We start from the raw sequence: 16,554 nt of genomic DNA, 5'->3' as shown, positions 1-16,554 counted from the left end.
TCTCTGATATACGGTCACTTGTACGTATAATCTGGTCTAGTGTCCTGACAGAAATGCAAGCTGGTGAGATGCCACACAGCTTGCCAAGTTAGCATTTTTAAAGCAATATGGGAAGCAAAAAAAAAGAAAAAGCCTGATGTCTCATTTATTTCATTTAAGGAGGACATCAAAACGTTAAAATGTTTTAAAACAAAAAATCCCTCCAATCCAGGCACACTTATGTTGCCACATCTACTTAGTACTGTTATGTAAGTGCTTTTGTTTCTATAGATAGGTCAAAGCAGTAGTCTGCTGTTGTGGTCAATATATGACCATATGTTAAAAAAAACTGCATCTCTTCCATGTGAAAGACATGGAACATCAGATGAAAATGATCCCCTCTAACAAAAGGAATTCATATTTTGACACCCATTGTCCCACCAAATCCTTTGTCCCATACTAGATCATGGAATATCTGGTCCCCCTACTCAAAACGGGGTGAAGAATGTACTAGTTTTACCGTCCGAGCTCTTTGTGCCACTTTCGTCACTGTCAGGTGAGTCCAGCTCCTCTGGCACCTCCCCTGACATTCAGATAAGACATGGGTCACTGCAGAACACACTAACCAACTATACACTGTCCTCACTCTGACACTGCGGTTCCTCTCTCAGAAGCAGAGTCAAATACCCTTGATAGTACAAACCATCTGTCATCAGCTCCACCTGAACTTCACTACTTTATGGCATCTGAACAGCAAAGAGGCATGATAACCACCATTAGTTAGATCACAAATACTGTTATGTGGTGTTAAGTATGTTAAAGGTTTTAGTGTGTCAGAACATTTTAATCAGACTCGCTGTCATATGGAGAACTCCTATCCCCAAAAAGTTAATATAATGATTTTTTAATTCTGAGAATCCGTTTCATTTATCATGAAAGGTAAAGGGCAGCTGGCACTATTGAATGGTGCCATAAAAAAATAAGAAGTATTTTAAAAATTATTAAAAGGTTTTTAAATGACAGAGTCGACCACTGCACTCACTAGATCTGATGTTTAAAAGCTCTGTAGCTCAAAGAAATTGAGAAAGAAAAGATGTTAAACTACACGTACCATTTTGAACTTGCTGGCTATTGTCTGTATCACTGCTGCTGTCGGGCACCTCTTCGTTAGCAGGCTCTGCTTTAGTGTCATTTACCCCCCCTGGATCCTTCTTGCCCTCTGCCTCTTTGGGCTGCTGCTTGGTGGGCTCCTTCTTGTCTGCTTTGGCTTTGGTAGAGTCTGACGTGTCTTTGTCTTGTGATTTGTCTTTTGCATCTTTCTCAGTCTTGTCTTTGCTCTGCGAAGTTTCTGTTTTCTCTGTGTCTGCATGTTCTTCACTGTTATTGTGTTTCCCCTCATCCTCCTCCTGCTTGGCCTTGTCTTCTTCCTCCTTTTTGGCCTCCAGGTCTACAAGAAAGAACAAGCCGTATATAAGTCTTAAGTTCCGACTGGCTTACGTCCAGAGCACGATCATGCTAGGTCATTTTTCAAATCACTGAACTAAAACAATAGCAACCAAAGTTTTCTGTGTCTGGAGACATTCAGCTCGATACACGTTGACACCTAAACGAGTCTCCACTGGCCTGGGCTTTAGGAGGGTCACCTTTGGTTGCCTGAGCTTTCCACTTCTCTCGGTTCTGCTGCACCTCCTCATTCCAGGTAGCCTTGAAGCTCTTGAAGTCAACGCTAAGCAGGGAGGTGCTGCCCTCTGAGCCTGTGCTCTTCACGCTGACACGTTTTCCATCTGATGGGATGTTATTCAAGCTGTGGATGTAAAGTCACATATATAGGCAGATTATCATGAAACCTCCTTTTATAAATTACAGTTCACCATTTAATTATCATCCATAATTAACTCATTGTTCCTTCATTGTATAAGTCTCTTCATCTAGTTCAGTGGATCTTAGTCTGGGGACCCCATGTTCTGCACAGGTTCAGGTATTTCCTGTCTCAGCACACCTTTTTCAGCTACCAATAACCACCATTTAATTACAGCTGAATCAAAAGTCAGCATCTGAAGCATCTAAGAACCTCTGGTCTATGACTTTCTTCCAGTATGCCAGAAGTACACTTAATAGTACTTGTTGTACAGTACACTCACTGGACATTTATTCAGTTCACTTACCTACTCATGTAGGCACCTTTATGACTGGGTAAGTTTGTAATGATGTGATATCTTTCTAGGTGCAATCGTTGTGCTTCAGAAGTACCATATTGTCAATCTGCATACTTATTAATAATATTACTTTCTAATTGCTAAATGTAGCCAAATTGTTGCTTTGCACAGCCTAATATAGCCTAATGATAATTAATGTAGGTACAAGGTATCTAATGTACCTAATAAATGGTGCGTCTTGCCACAGAGCATCAGTGTGTAACTCAAACCAGATGGAAGAGAGCACCATCTATCAAAACTGCATGATCATCTCACAAAAGGAACACCCAGGTTATTATGCAATGAAGAGGGTGGAGAGGGTGTAATCACTTCAGTGCCTTGCATAAGAATGTGAATGCTTGCATTCTCTACGGACAACACGTTACATCTGGAATTTCAATTAGCCAGTGAACCGCTTTGGGAGGACTTTTGTGCAGTTCAGGCAGGTTGAATGGTTGCTACAGAACTGACGAGTGTGAATGGAATAGTGTACAATTAAAGCAGGAAGAGACAGAGAACCTCCCCCAACTCATCTAAGACCTATGTAATATTTAAGCTTCTTTAGCCGGATGAACCACTGCAAACACATGCAGCGACTGAGAGAGATAGAGTGAGAGATGTGTATGTAATCCTTTACCGCAGCTATGATGATGATTATGTGGGTATGTTTATGCGGCAGAATCGTAATGCCTCACTGCATATAGTCTTCTACATAGAGAGCTTTTCATACACTGTGTGTGAGAGTACCTGTGCATGTGTGTGTGTGCAGTAAAGTAACCTGCACTCAGCATGGAGGCCTGTGTGTATGTGGGGGTGATTAATGACCCCCCTGGATAAACCCAGACAAGAACACAAACATCTTTCATAATGTATGACCGTTTAGCTCCTCAGCCATGTGCAAACAGCCACCAGACAGCTAACAACAACACCAATGCGGGTACTGTCTGTCCATACTTAAGCACTTCCACCTCTGAGATAGTGACACCCTGTGACTCCACATGACTCTAATATTGGCCCAAACATGATCATATCGTGCACATCGTCACTCTGAGATGTTTAGAGAATTAAATGAGTGAATGTGCATTTGACAAGCTGCCTGTACAGTAGTTCAACTCACCTGGAGCGTCTAAATCCAGCCAGGCCCGAGCGTGAGGCCTCATCAATGAGTGGCGTCACTATTTTCTCCGTCATATCTGTGAGCACGGTGAAGGTGGGCTCCACAATGAAATCGATAAAGCCTGTGGGTTGGAGAGATAAGAAACAGGGTGTAAGTTCAGCTGTCACTTGGAGAAAAGAAAAAAACTAATAAAATGAACATAGCCATAGGAGAGACAAGCATGTACACTTCTAAAAATGAAGGTGCTTCAAATAGTTCTTTGAGAAATACCACAGAAGAACCAATTTTGATTCCAAAACCAAAAGTGATTCACACTCACACATCTCTACTACAAACACTTTGCTCAAAGAACCACTTGAAGCAGCCTTTGTTTTTAGGAGTGCATCAATGCATCAATGCATACTCACTCACCAATCTGAGACTGGGCCACCATGGTGGACTTGCGGTCACAGAGAGGAGAGAAGGGCAGGCCCAAATCAGATTCTTTATCCCCCTGAAACACACACAATTCTCTTACTATGCAAAGATTGGAGAATGATATGAAATATGATTTACATATTATTGTTGTCACGCAAAAACCTTGTATCTCCAAAATGACTACTTTAAAAAGAAGAGGTCAATGGAAGTCAAAGTAAAAAGACTTTATTTAAGTCATTTTGGAGCACTTCTATTCATTATGCAATTTTCATTCAACAAAAAGGGAAATCTCCAAAAAGTTTCTGTGAGACAGTGACAGCGCCTTTTTGGATGCAAGGTGCCAATGTCATTAGCAAATGTGAATATTTCCTCCAATAAAACAGTCCCTCTAATTATCACTGCTTTGTGATGCCCTGTGTCTCTCTGACAGGTAATAATGCTGTAAACTCAAATTGAAGTTGACCGTTGAACAAATTCATCCTAACTCCTTATGAGAGATTTTGCTGACAGGACTCTTCGCTGACCTTCAGGGGGAATGCTGTGAAGTTGGCAGGCTTGGGAGATAAATTTGTTCATGCTGAAAATGATTTGTTTAGCAGTTTCATTCATTGCTTCTGACATTTCTATTAATATGATTAGTGGCGGTGTACCTGGGAACAGACTGATTAGACATTTCCTTTGCACATCAATGAATCAAAGGTAATTTCTGCATTCCTAAGAAGAGCAGCAGGAACAAAATGCTATTTCATTTCAGCCAATGAGATGTTAATTAGTTTGTCGCATTAGCATAGATATGCAGTTCTAGAATTACACTGAGTAAAAGCCTAAATTGGATCCACTTTGATTTGGTTGGAAATTAAGCTCAATAAAAAAAAAATAGCCTGCTGTTACTGCGGTGTAGGAGGGAAAGCTGCAATCATTTGTGGGTGTTTTTGCACAGTCTGGGCCAGTACATTTTCTTCCAGGGACATAGCTGGCTGGCTATCGATTTAATAGTTTAACTGTTGACTGTACAGTACTGTTCATGATCATCCTTCTTACTTCTAGATAAAGACTGTCTACTATTGCTCTTCTTAGTCTGCTACAAAATTTATATATGTCTTGCCATTCTTACATCAGCAAAAAAGACCACACTAAAGGCTTGATTCACCAAGTCCTGATTTACCAAAAGAAAACATTTCATCAGAATCCTTCATATGAGTTACTGCGAGACCATCATCTTTTCACAAATATTTCAAAATAAATAAATAACTTGAAGAAGTGAATGGATTTCAAAGGCTTAAAGTAGACCTATAGTTTCAGGGTCAGATAAATGAAGCCGTTGGTCAATCTCCTCTTTAACAAGATATTGGGCTGAGATCTGATGAGACAGAGTAGCTGGTGAATATTAAGTAAGTGGGATTATAGAAGAGAGGAGAGGGACTATGATGGCTGAATGAAAATGAGGTAGTATATGCAGTCTGAATAAGATTAATGTGAGTCCATCGGTTGGTTTGCTGTTGTTGATTTTTGAGACCCTACTTTTGCAAGCCTATATTTGAGCAGACAGTAATTGATGGAGAGAGATTTGCTAGTATGCCACTTTACCACATAATCTCAAACTATATTTTAAGGTTTGTTAATTTTTTTCATGTATATTTTTGGATTTATGTTTACCCATATTCAGTTTTATTTATTTATTTTTTTGTTTATTTTTACCTTTTTACCCCTGATGGCAGGTAGGTTACATTGCCACATGCCACAGTTGGTGCAAAGAAAGACATTGCCATCAATGACATGTGACAGTAAATTTGCGTTAAATTATTTGTGTTAAATATGGGAAATAAATCACCTACAGCTAAATCACACAGGCAGTTGAATAGAGCTCTAGAACTCTTTCTCAAGGCCTTTCTTTTGGTGTAGCATAGTGTGCTTGCTTGTCTGGCTAAAGAACTGAACCCCAGTCTGACACAGAGAGGGCAAGGTTGTCACCCACTATGATGTATCAACCAATCTTAAAGACATGAGTTAATGAGTCTATGAGAGCAGAATCCCTCCCCTTTTTGACTTTAAATTATGTGCTGGAAATTGATCAGTTGGTCTTTGCGCAGAAGGCAGCATTACTCAAGCCATCACAATTTATACAATTATTCATTCCTCCTGGAGAAAATAAAGTCTTTAATCAATAGTACATGACAAGTCAAAGTATAATGGCATACTGATATGTCAGCTACTGTTCTGAATCATAACTATGTACAGAGGTCAGGTACTGCATGCTAGTTCCGCTGCCGACACTAATGATATTAGCTTGTGTATGTTAGTGCATGTTACTACAAAGCAAATGTTGTTGCTCTTATGTTTCAACACTCTGAAGAGAAGGTTTAAGACCTGATCCACTATATACACAATATGACTATATATGTAGAACAGCACAATATATTTCATGTCCATGCAAATAATGCATACACTTAACATGTAAGGTGCTTCAAATGCTTATGTGAGCAATACCATAGAAGAACCACTTTTGGTTCCAATAAGGATCATAAATCCCTATTACAAACTCATGAATGGCTCTTCATGGAACCAAAATCGGTTCTTGCATGACATTGCTCAAAGGACCCTTTTTATCACCTTTATTTTTAAGAGTGTAGTTCTGACACATTTGCATTTTTAATTCAGCACTTGGTCTCCAGAATTGCCACAGTAATCTGATATGCAAGTGGAAAGAAGGACAGAAGGACACTGACCTGCCTGAAAAATTCTTCCAACAGAGAGGTGGTCCAGTGGTGGTGCAGATCCCATCTTTTTGCCGGATGGCTGATGTCTGCAGTATGCAGTAACAGGGATAAGGCCTTTGGCTTGTCAATCCTACAAAGGACAGCCAGAATAAATGAGCTCCTCAGAGCACTCAGCACAGAATTTTTTGTTGTAGAAATTCTAACACACTCACGCCTCTGGTTGCTGAAGAAAGTTTTTCATGGCTTTAATCTGCTGGAAATGACAGGACATATCCGTGGCCAAAACCATCTCAACCACCAGGGTCCGCAACTCTCTAAAGACAGAAAGCGTGAGGAGTTGTGTCACTGCTTACAATTATGGATCATAATTAATCAATCATACACTTTGATCATACACTGTATTTCACCTTCCAGTGTATTCTTTAAGAGCAAATGCTGCAAGGTTAAACAAGCTTTGCACAACGTTGACAAAAATTCTGTTTAACCTGACTAGGAATTGTGACTCAGTCTCGGTCATAATACCAGGAAGGATAAATATTTTCCAGTGATATTTGTTTTGTATGTGTTTGACAAATAGTGTAGGCCTGGGTATTATTAGAGCCCTTCAAGCTTCAAATACGGCTCGGCTTGACCCGCCATCCCTTAAGATCTACGGAAGACAAGTGTCCAGGCTTTTTTCTGTCCTGGCACCAACGTGGTGGAACCAACTTCGCCTGGGTGTCCAAACAGCAGAATAGGTTGGGTTTATTCATTTTTCTAGTTTTGATAAACTACAACTTGACAGGGCAGCATTTTAAACTGAACAATTTATTTGGTTTGAATTTCTCTCCTCAACACTTATCTTAACACTTAACACTTAAACTTATCAAACCAAACAGAATTGCTACAAAAGAACAGCTTAGAGGCAGAGCATGCATGGGTCAACTGTCTCCTCTCACCTCCAGTCATCTTTTGATAAGTTATAGAGGATGTTCATCTCATCATCGTCTTGAAGGAGTCGATAAGCAGCACTCACGTGGTGGTTCTCTTGCACCGCACGGTCATTGTACAATATAGCTGCATCTGACCTAATGACATAAGAAATATTATAAGGTATATGTTAGGTTTGCATGATGAATTTTAGATCATAAGAGCTGAAAATGGTAAATAATACCTGGTTTGTATGTGGAAATTGTTAGTGGTCCCGGTGTGTTCATAATCATGAATTGCTGCTGCAAATATCATAGCAAAGATTTCCAACTCTGTCAGCCAGTGCTGCAAAGAAAGAAGCACAGTAGTTGCAAGCTGAGTGTGGAGCTAAAAAATACATCTGTAGAAGCAAATGAACCCCCTAAAGTCATTAATAAGTGAACATGGAACGTGGCCTTAGTTTTGCTTTCTTCTGCTTTCGGTTCACAGGTTTTTTTTTTTTTTTGATGTGCAATACTTTTTACAGTTCAACTCTGATGAAAGACTATCGAGCGGCACAATCAAATCTGTTCAAGCAATAAGCTGGCGTCTCACATTATATCTAAAGAAAATGTACAGTAGCTGTAGAAGCTCTAAAACCTATTTGCCCAGATAGTGTGATCCCTCTCCCTAAAGAAATAATCAGCATTTACATACAAACATGATGTAAACATATGAACCCCTGAACCAATGACACATAATATCACTATCATTCATCAGAATGCCCATATGATGGCAACACACATCAGTGAGGGGTTAATGAGCATGACTCTAGTAGTGTCAGGCCTGATTTGAGGGGAGTCAGGGGGAGATTAACTCCAAATCGATAGGCGCCTGAGCAGTGAGATGAGGTTGGAGTGAAGTGCTCACACTGCCCCCTCTACCCACTGAGGCACCCCTCCACATCCCATATATTCAACTGAAGTCTGTGCTGTCAGCCTTAATGAAAAACAGCAGGATCTTCACCTTCACACAAACACACACACTGTACACTCTAAAATGTAAATTACCAGTACAGAAAAGGTTATATGGAGACATGCCACAGAACAACCACTTTTGGTTCCCCAGAGAACCTTTTAATAGATGGTTCTTTCAATAGCACTTTGTGTAAATGGGATGTGTGAGTGAAGAAGGATCTTTTTAAACATTAAAGTTCCTCCATATGATGTAAATATACAGAAATGTTAAGACAATAAATCAACAGGCTTCTTCCAAAATGCTGTACACACATTTGAAGCAATTCTAAAGAACAATGCAATATTATAATATTGCAAAACATTTAAGCTATTAAAGCTATTTTAAGATCTAAGGAGCCCACATTCTCAAAACAAAAGGTGCTACAAACTTTTGATTGAGTGCTGATATAGAAGACCCACTTCAGTTCTGTAAAGACCCATGTTTGTTAAAGAGATGTGAAGACTCTTCCCTTAATACAAGGGTTCTTTACCAATTAAAATGGGGTTGGTTTTACATAGGGAGGTGGGGTAATGTAATTATCACCAGAGTTTCTCAGTGATTTAAGCCCTGCTCGAATGCGCCATGTCAGTGATTTTTACCATGCACTTACATGTCAGTATAGATATCAGAGCCTTTTACCGTCTGTAAAATGTCAGTGCCAGTCAGTCCTATGTTTTACAGACATCCTGTAGTAAAATCAAGCATTATTTCCTGATAAAAGCTGAATTGGTTATTTTGTCAATTAAGCAAAATGACATACCAATAGGACACTTCTTGTACTGTACATTAAATCAATTAAAAGAAGTAAACTAAGTAAAAAATAAGTTAATTCATTCTAAAATATTACTACTAGTAATATTATTAATAGTGTAAAAATTTGAAATTTTATTTAGACTACATTTAGGAGGATTTCACTTAAAATATTATTTTTTAAATGTATGGCATCACTCAAAGAACCTTTTGTAGCACCCTTTATTTTTAAGAGAGCAGAGAAGCTGTGATGGGCTAGTGTCATGGCTCTGAGCAGCAAGCAGCAAGGTAGGCCAAGCAAGTGACGAGCAGGAACCCAGTACCATGCCTGGTCCTCCTGGCTGTTTCACCAGTTGGACACATCCCTGAGAGATCTCGTCTCTTTTCATTGGGGAGTCGTGCTGATTGAGCTCAGCTGGTATTGATCAACCAAAGTCAGAGCGGGGAAAGACGTAGCATAGAGAGAGCCAGCAGCAGACTGGGAAAGTTACAGAGACTGAAAAGTCTGTGTGAGGAAATGCAGCATTTAAAAAGTGGCATTTATTTTGTGTTTGAGTGTGAAAGTCTGCTGCCCTCTCACCCCCTGCCTCCAGCGTCCTCCTACCTACTGGGGTCACCAGTGTGCCACAGTGGCGTTGAATACATCTGGGAACAATACCCTTCACATGCATTTCTACAGATGACAATATCTAAGCCCTTAGCTGTACTCACCACCATGCCACTCTTCAGCAGAAGGTAGTGAACAGTCTGAGTAACATCCGCTGCATGAATAAGGTTATGGTAGGGGTTTTTGTGTTTGCTGTAGCCCACTTCCAGAGCCTCCACAAAGGACACCAACGCTGAGATGGGGATCTGTAGAGATTATGAAGCAGCACAGAGATGAGATGAAGATAATGTCAATATATCACTCTGTGAATCTGTGTGTCAAGGAAAACTGTGATAGTAATTCACAGGCATGCTTGTGGCCTGGATTCAATTGATCATGGCTGTCCTCACACAACCTGATCTCTCTAAAATGGTCATTTTAAGGAGAAGGAAAAATGCTCTTAACATTTAAATATCCTAACTGTCATGTTGTCAGTGTTTGACAGGAATGTGGCAGAGTAAGTCTTTCACATTGTGTCAAATTTCATGATGAATTGACCAACAGAAACATTTTTCCCCTTCCTGTAAAGTACCTATTTTGGAGATACAAGGTTTTTGTTTTGCAGTGCTGTTATGCTGCTGTCTTGAAACAGTGTTCCAGGATGCTTGTGCTTTAAATGTGCTTGTGCATGGTGGTTGTACTGCTGTGATAAGCCGTCTCTTACAGAGCTTACAGAGCACCAAGTTGTTGGGTCTCTGTCTAAAATATTACCACTCTTGAGATGCCCTTGGGCGAATATAATTTGCAAATCAGCATATTTCTTTAATCAATGATGCAGATTATGTTTAATATGACAAACTGCACAGGGGCTAAAACTGTACTGGTGAATGATCCAACATACTATAAAGCAAAGCCCCAAATTCACATTCACACTTGTCCCCATGTTGTTTAGGTTTATTAAAACAATACCCAATGCTTATTAGATCCAGGTACTATAGAACATCTGAAAGAAGTGAAAGATGTTACCTTAAAGCGATTGATTAAGTCATATCTGGTGAGAAGTTCATAAAATATGAATTTCAGTGCATGATCTCCACTTGATTCATTCAGGGCAAACACATCAAATGACCATGTATCCACATGCTGAAATAAAAGCACAATTAGACAATTAGAAGTTATTATTACCTTTAAGTATATATATATATATATATATATATATATATATATATATATATATATATATATATATATAAAACACAAACTTTTTCTTTGGTAAAAAGGAAAAAAACAAAACAATTCAGTTCATTTATATTGCTCACATTAATACCTTGTCCTTGTAAAATGCTTTTATTCTTGTGTAAACTCACTGAAAAATGAGAGCTCAATGAGAAATGCACCAATAAAAGTGGTCCAAAAGGACTCATAATAAAATCTTGTGACATTAATGTACATTAAAGTTAATAATGGCTACAATTTCAAAGATAGGATTCAGAGATTTTGCTACATCAGTGCCGATATATATTTCTTTAAATTAAATGCCTATCTTCACACACTCAATATGAGGGAAAGAGCAGGAGAGCGAGAGAGAGAGAGAGAGAGAGAGAGAGAGAGAGAGAGCTGAATAGCCCTGACTGAATGTATTCTATGAAAGCCTTATAGGAGCTACTGGCCTCGTTAAATGAATTCCAGTAATAATGTAGGAGAACAGAGCTACACCATGCATGCCTGTGGCTAATTTATTGAACTCTCTCTCCCTTCCCTCCCTCTCTCGTTTTCCCCCCTCGCTCTAAAATAAAGTTCTGTATACTTTTGACAGGGCTGGCACAGTGAACATCTGAAATATGGAGCATTAAAGATTTAAATTTTGAAATTGGAAGTTTTCTTCTGCACTCAGTCTCTGTCAGTGGAGGTTTAGACGGCCCCTGGGGTCCCTGAAAGGGGGGGGGGCAGACTTACGGCAGCACCACAGCTCTATTTCTGATGCGAGAATCCCAAAGAATTAGATCCTCCATTCAGAGCCCAGAGCAGGCAGTGAGATATCACTGCCTAAAACAGTCATATCCAATCTTATTCCCACACTCGGCAAAGCTGGTAATGTGGTTTCACTGGTCAAGATTAGGGATGTGGCTCAAAGCACTGGAACTCAAAGTAAATGATCCTGGCAGATGCAGATAATGCTGTATTGATCTAAATATGATGTCAGAATGTGCTACAGGGCTCTTTCCATGGTAGTGTAGCGGGTGGGCATAGTCATTAAGCTCTAGCTGAAAAGCAAAGCTATTGAGAAAAGATACTGCATAGTGTAAGCTACAACGTCTGTTGTTTATCTATATATAAACCCTCTGCCCTTCTATGCACATCTCATATACCCCAAGTTGCAAAAGGAAAGATCAATTCTGCACTTTGATTGATCAAACAGGTTTGTTTGCATGGCACAGACAGCGATTCTACCATTTCCCCGGTGAGCAGCTATTTTCCATACAAGCTAACAAACAGCACTATGTATATGTATAGTGCATATTAGGCCTTGATCCCCTCGACTTACTCCTCAGTCATTAAACTTCGTATTAAATCGTATTAAGTACCCGCTATACATTATTGAAGTATTCTGAAACTATTAGGGAGTATTTTGAAACATACAGGGACTTTACAGGTGTTTAAAGGTTGATGAAAATTGATCCAATTTCAGAGCTCATGCACTGTGCTGGTTATTAAGGAGGACGCTGGCCAATGCCTGGTCTCTGAGGCCCCGTCAGTCAGCCTGCGGCCCAAACTCGCTAGTACCTTTAGCACTGTTATCACGCTGGGTGGATAGCTTAATCCGACCATGTTGGACGTCCGGCGGTACATCCTGTCAAGGAAAGATAACACACTCCAGTCAGAATGGCTGTGCTCATGAAGAGAGGGATAGAAGTAGAGAAAAAGCATTTTGCTTCCAAAAAGCTATTTTGGTTGAGGCAACTGGAGAAATTAACATTTAAAAAGGAAGTTGCACACAGGGCTGCTACCGGCATGGAAATCATCACACCAGGGTGTTATTGGTTTCTCTATATCAAGCCCCCATCAATGGGTCTAAAACTTCAATAAATCACACTTTGCAATGCAATAGTTCCTACATGAAAACACTTTGAAGGCTTGCGTCTGCTGCCTTTGTGACGTGCTTTGATGTGGCCGCACTATGTGCTCTCAATGCATTTGAGATTAAGGCTGCAAGGCTGCTAATCGTGCAAACTGTGCAAAGAACCGACTTGTACTTGCGATATGCTTGTGAGGTGTCAGATTCAAAAGCTCGACAAACTCAGACCCAAAATGAAGGTACAGTGGTGTTGATGATTTAAGTTCTTCAACAATTAAATATTTGATATGGGTATAATTCTTGCATGTTGCAGATGCAGAAATTCATATTTTGCAGTTGTGCCTTCCCATGTACATACATCTGAACTTAATTATGCTAACATAGTGTTACTGGGTTAGTAAATATTATTTAATACTCTATGAGGCCTGGTTTTCTCACTAGCTTCTATGACCACTGTTACTGTTTAGAGAGGCACAACTCGCCTTTGAGACATGACTTGACTACTTATTTATGCACATATATAGCACTGAATATATAAAGCAAAACTGGCTTTTTCTAGAGGTCAGATTTTCGATAGAATTAAGTCAGGGCTATTCCGGCTCTTTCATTTATGTCCTGGTCCAAATAAATTTTTGAATTTAGTACAGTATTACTAATTAGTATTTTGCTTTCCTACATTTTCACCAACATAGCTAAGTAATTGATGATACTATATAATACAGTATATACAGTAACATATAATATGTAAATTTCCTTACATTTGCTTGTAAATATGTAATGTGTAATTCTGCAGTTTTCAAAGTGTTTCATGTTTATTACAAATGGTGATTTGATTTAGGTAATTTGTTTACATTTGGAAATGTATAGAATTATGAATTTACATGACTGAACTGTTTCAAGTCATTGTACAGGAATAGGTTATGATGCATTAACACAATTCTTGTTAAAAGAGGTGAGCTAAAATACTGTTTTGATGTGACTGCCTTGTGTCGTATTATGCCTATGTGCAACTAGAAATGTTCTAGAAAGAATGGGAGAGAAGTGCCTGTGACTAAAGCCTGTGTTCAGAGGCACTGCTAGCTTTAAGTTCATGGCACTGGTGGTTTGTGGGTTGTTCTTGAATAATAAAAAAAACTTTTCTCTCAGGTGACGGTGCCAGTTCGGGGCTTCTTGCCACCTATCTTCTTTTGTTTAGAAACAGCTTTAATAGACATTCCAGACTTAGATGTTAATCTCTGATCATCCTTCTCAGACTGAGCTCCTGCACTGACCTCCTCAGACATTCTTATTTTACTGTGTGTTGATCAATCCAATGTGTGCTGTCAAACAAGCCTTGGCCTAAGCAAGATAAATGGCATTTGGGAACTTTCTTCACCACTGAATTAATAAGTGGATGTATGTGTATTTTTGACATTTGGATGTTTAATTTTGGCCCTGTGTTAATTTCAGAAAACCCACAAAAAATGTAAACTTGTGCACCAAATTCTTTAATGTTTTTCTTTTCTATTAAACATGTATGTTGAACTTTCGCCCAATACTGCCATGACATTCATATCCATGGTAAGTGTACGCAAACTTCCTACTACAAAATAGAATAGAGGGAATGGAGAGGAAAATAAGTGTTTGCTGAGTTCAACAGTTAAAAGAGTACTCAAGCTGAATTTGGAAGGGCACTCATGAATGCTGATTGGCAAGTAAATAAAGGAAGACTTCCTAAACAAACTAGTGCCATTAGTGCCTGGCTTCCTCCAACCACCTAATCTATAAATGGGTCCAGACCTGACCCATACTTGTTATGCTTGAGGATAACAAGTTTTCAGGATAAAATGGCATTTACCACACACCTCTCTACAAATATCCCAGCCTGCACAGCATGGACAATGCTGCGAAAACGTGGCTTCTCCTCCGATCGCCTCAGCATCAGCCCCATCTGCCGCGTGAAGGTGGAGGCCAGCCAGTCCCGCACCTCTGAGGGCACAGAGTCTGACTGGATGTCACTGAGCTCATCCTCCGTGTCCACCAGTCGCCTGTGGGAGGACACACATGTAGACACAGAGGAGAGGAGGTGATCAGTGTCTGCAGGGAATGACCAAACAACTCACGTCACTCTAAATCACATCCGAGGCAGTTCAAGACAAGATGTCTCCAAGCATGGGAGATCACACAAGCAGCACAGACACAGCGAGAAAACAACAAGAGATGTGTGGTCAGATTAGGATGCTGAACACATGCAGTCATTTACTTGTCTTCCCTCCATCTCATAACACTGAGGCTTAGAGTACGGCTGGCCAGTGGGTTGTTTAGAGAGCTCAATAACATTTATGTTTGCCCCTATATGACTGGCGCACAGCCACATCTGAGTACACCTCCACAACACTGTAGTTGGAAAGGCTGGTCTGATGGGTAACTGATCAGTTGACGCATTTGTTCCAGGTGAAGGCCTTTTGAGACCTTTTCATTTACACCATTATTGCAACACTAATTCAAAGAGCTTAACGCATTGACGTTACCGCGTCTCCTCGATGTACACTGACTCCAGCACAGAAGCTGCATACTCCAGGTTCTTCTTCAGGTCCACAACAGAGGCCTCGCCACGTTCCAGCTGCTTCACAAGACATCGTAACCTGAGACAATCAAATACAAGAACACCACATCAATGAAAAGGGAATAAATGGACAAACACTACCAGTCAACTGTCAAAAGTTTAGGAACACACTCAGTTTTTGCATGGACCAGATTTTCCATCTTAGCAATGACTTTTTACTGCCCACCTGTCAAACCTGCAGCTGAAACTTGAAACTTGGTCCAGTGCTAAGCTGTGCTACCAGCTGTTGTCATGTAAGTTGTCTAACACACACATTGCTGACATTGCTAACTTTTCTTTTGATGCTGTTGTGGATCTCAATCTGTCAGATCTCTTCCTTTACTGGACCTATTCAGTTTTTTCCAGTTTCCAAGAGCCCTTTGATGGTGTAGGAAACTGTACTCACCAGACTCCGGCTTTATTTCTCTTTTTATTTCTATTTTTAATGTGTTTTTAAGGGTTTAAGAGTCTATCTCTGCCCTTATTTAAATATTTACATTATTATTTAGGTTTTAGTTAATTACTTCCTTAAAAACCAACAAACTGCTTATGTTTTTACCATTTGAGGTCACAGCACTTTGCACCATTTCAGATTATTCATTGGACTTAAATGCCAATACAAACTGTGTTCCAAAACTTCTGACTGGCAGTGTGGCTATTTGCAGAGATTATATAAAACCATAAAGGCTATTTCCATTTCCAAACAAAATGTCAGTAAAATGGTCAAGCAGAACTTTAAATGTTCCTCATATGCACAACTTCCTGGTCAGCTAAGACCTGCCTGAGCTACAGCCCGCTGCCACAGGTTACATGTAGAGTAAAAATAGCCCTAATGCACTGTGCCTCCTGGCCTAATAAAGATTGTATGCTGGGTCACGATATGCCACTGCCTCCTGCAAATGTTTACGGCCCATTAGTCAATGCCATGTTCTTCCATACATGAATCTAAACACAACTGGCTATATCCAGCAAGCAATGTTTCCTTATTCACACAAATCAATGACATCAGTGAAGTCCTCGTCATCTCCAAGCAGTTTGGAGTTATAAGCTTTCTGAGAATGTGTACAACAGGCTTAAGTTGCCAGACAACAGTTGTGCTACATATGTAACCATTACACATTGACATAGTGGCTGTGTACAAAATAACACAGCCAATGTATTACTTTTTTAATATCACGTCTGTTCCAGTGATGTCTCCACCACTTAGTGTTTGTCTCGGCACGTCAGA

General features: G+C 39.8%; 1 protein-coding gene across 7 annotated transcripts in view; it reads right to left on the bottom strand.

Moving 5' to 3' along the window:
• The window catches only part of pde1ca (phosphodiesterase 1C, calmodulin-dependent a), a 91,313-nt gene that overhangs the window by 5,453 nt on the left and 69,306 nt on the right, over positions 1-16,554 (bottom strand). For 5 of the 7 annotated variants that reach the window (XM_072679698.1, XM_072679700.1, XM_072679702.1 and 2 more), the window contains 13 exons: positions 15,253-15,366; positions 14,587-14,769; positions 12,451-12,517; positions 10,693-10,809; positions 9,792-9,932; positions 7,579-7,679; positions 7,364-7,492; positions 6,638-6,739; positions 6,435-6,555; positions 3,703-3,784; positions 3,292-3,412; positions 1,623-1,783; positions 1,091-1,426 (listed from right to left, as the gene is read on the bottom strand). In XM_072679698.1, coding sequence (XP_072535799.1) covers positions 1,091-1,426; positions 1,623-1,783; positions 3,292-3,412; positions 3,703-3,784; positions 6,435-6,555; positions 6,638-6,739; positions 7,364-7,492; positions 7,579-7,679; positions 9,792-9,932; positions 10,693-10,809; positions 12,451-12,517; positions 14,587-14,769; positions 15,253-15,366 — 1,775 coding nt within the window. Of the gene's footprint in view, positions 1-499; positions 563-1,090; positions 1,427-1,622; positions 1,784-3,291; positions 3,413-3,702; positions 3,785-6,434; positions 6,556-6,637; positions 6,740-7,363; positions 7,493-7,578; positions 7,680-9,791; positions 9,933-10,692; positions 10,810-12,450; positions 12,518-14,586; positions 14,770-15,252; positions 15,367-16,554 lie in introns of all 7 variants that reach the window. The other 2 variants (XM_072679699.1, XM_072679701.1) reach the window with 1 other exon arrangement.

The sequence above is a fragment of the Salminus brasiliensis genome, chromosome 5 (genome assembly GCF_030463535.1).
Source record: "Salminus brasiliensis chromosome 5, fSalBra1.hap2, whole genome shotgun sequence".
In the NCBI taxonomy this organism is placed as follows: domain Eukaryota; kingdom Metazoa; phylum Chordata; class Actinopteri; order Characiformes; family Bryconidae; genus Salminus; species Salminus brasiliensis.
This window is presented reverse-complemented; position numbering and strand designations above follow the sequence as displayed.